The sequence below is a fragment of the Octopus bimaculoides genome, chromosome 4 (assembly GCF_001194135.2).
Source record: "Octopus bimaculoides isolate UCB-OBI-ISO-001 chromosome 4, ASM119413v2, whole genome shotgun sequence".
In the NCBI taxonomy this organism is placed as follows: Eukaryota; Metazoa; Mollusca; class Cephalopoda; order Octopoda; family Octopodidae; genus Octopus; species Octopus bimaculoides.
In genome coordinates, this window is record NC_068984.1 from 141,067,719 (window position 1) to 141,070,218 (window position 2,500).

The 2,500-nt window shown below is 37.2% G+C and overlaps 1 protein-coding gene across 2 annotated transcripts in view; it reads right to left on the minus strand.

Annotated features, from left to right (window-relative positions):
- LOC106882280 (solute carrier family 22 member 27) overlaps window positions 1-2,500 on the minus strand; it is a 42,941-nt gene that overhangs the window by 21,988 nt on the left and 18,453 nt on the right. For both annotated transcript variants that reach the window (XM_052967547.1, XM_052967546.1), the window contains exon 2: window positions 13-186. In XM_052967547.1, the coding sequence (XP_052823507.1) occupies window positions 13-155 (143 nt within the window). In that variant the 5' untranslated portion in view covers window positions 156-186. The remainder of the gene's footprint in view (window positions 1-12; window positions 187-2,500) is intronic.

Genomic DNA, 2,500 nt, shown 5'->3' on the forward strand with positions numbered 1-2,500 from the left:
ATATTGACAAACCTGTGATTTTTTGTTGGTAAGATAAATACACTGATTCCATAATGGTAGCCATCCATACTGGCACCTAGATAAATCCATAAGATCATAATTCTTTGGAACTTTCCCAAGGAACCGATATGGTTCAACAGAACATCAAACTTCATTTTTGAGATAGTAAGTTTCGGAATTTATAATCTGCAAAAATATAAAGAGAAAAAAAACTGTTAAAATATGGTCTTATAGATCGAAAATGAAAAGACATTTAGATTATAGCAAATTTGGTTTTAAATGTTTGACACAAAATCAGAAATGTTGAGGGGAGGGGCTCAGTCGATTACATCGGCTCCACAGTTCAACTGGTACTCATTTTATCGACCTCGAAATAATGAAAGGTAAATTTGAATTGACCGCGTAAAGTCGGATGAAATGCCGCTAAGCATTTGGTCCGGCGCGCTAACGATTCTACCAGCTCACTGCCTTAAAATGTAGAAATGATGAAGAACAACATATGTATGTGTGTGTATGTATGTATGCATGTATGTGTGTATGTATGTATGTATGTATGTATGTATGCATGTATGTATTTTCCCTAAAACTATATATTTTATATATACTTTATCTATAAGGCTCAATTTAATTTTATGTTTTTATAAATTGATTTTAATTGAGTTTTTACCTGTAATTTTGGATTCTGTCCCTAATATTATTATATATATATATATATACATATATATATATATATATATATATATATATATATACACGACGTATGCAATTTCATAAATTAGATATGGTTATATAGCAGCTACAGTGAAGAAAGACATAAATAAAACAGCGTTACGAAATCAATATCATGGAAAATTGTTCACAGTTTGTCATATATATTACTCAAAAAACATAATTATATATGCATCCGTCCATAGATACACATACCTGTGCGCACATACACATACATATATGTTAATAAGCTTGTGTATACATACACACACACAAAAAACAAAGACTATTCAGTGGCAATATTTAGGGTAGATTGCCAACTTTTCATATCATAATCAATCCTATCCATTCTATACAAAGCACTGAGTTGTGTTTGAGATGATGTTTATACAGTATAATATACTTGTTTTTTTTTTATATATATAATTTATAACGTTTACATTAATACGAGGTTGTAACAAGAAGTTCCCGATTCGTTATGTTTAACAGAAATAACTTTATTTACCTAAGTTTTAACGCCATCTCCTTCGAAATAGTCACCTTGCGCAGCAATACACCGGTCCCAACATTCCTGACACTTTTGGAATCCGGCATGGAAGTCGTTTTCCGTAAGTGAGTCGAGGACCTCTTTCGATTCGCTCTGGATCTCAACCACGGTGTTAAAATGGGCAACTTTTGAGCTGCATTTTCATCTTGGAGAAGATATAAAAGTCCGCAGGGGCTAAGTCTGGCGAATAGGGCGAGTGGGGCCGCGACATCATGTTGTTGTTTTTGGCGAGAAACTCACGATTGAAGAGAATTCAATGACAAGGGTGAAGTATTTAATTCTTCGCGCTCCACAGATCCGGTTGCTTTCGCCGAATGTCTTCCTTCAAACGCTCTAAAACGTCATTGTCTTCCGATGATCTGATGAATTTTTTCCCACATTTCGGGGTGACGCTCGTGGCACGTCTTCCAGATCGCTCGTCGTCTTCCACGGACGTTCTTCCGCTTTTGAAGCTCCCGTGCCTCTCGAAACATTGCGTACGACCCATTGCCACATCGCTGTAAGATTGCCGATGAATTCTCAATGTCTCCCTAACAGAATTCTCAAGTTTAACGCAAAACTTCACGTTGGTTCTTCGTTCCAACTTCGTGTCCATGGCAAAAATCGCAGACTACAGCATACACGTGATCACAAAAATACAAATCTCTCAACAGCGATGTCACTGAAGGTCACCTCATGAAGGTCATTGCTAGCTCTCACTGCGCACGAAACTGTGCGCTGCCATCTATCGGGGTGCTACAGAACTAGTCAGAGAACTTTTTGATACCACTTCGCATGTACTTATTTATATACACTGCATGTGAGTGGATGGTTACTCTATGTATTTGAGGTCCTTTTATCTATACTTTACACACACACACACACACACACACACACACACACACACACACACACACACACACACACACACACACACACACACACACATACACACACACACACACACACACACACACACACATATCAAGCGATGGTGGGGGACAAACATAGCAAAGTACACTTGTCCAAGGTGTCACACAATGGGACAGAACTTGAAACCATGCGGTTAGAAAGCAAATTTTGTACCCCACGGACTCTGATATTAATTTTTCTCTCCTTTGTAGAGAATCCAGAAATTATTATGTAATCTTCGGATTTTCTTACCATGATTGACAAAGAATTCACTGCCAGGACGAAAAGCATTACAGATTAGCTACCATTCTGGAATATTTCTGATGAATATGCTTGTATCTATGTCTTGTGAGA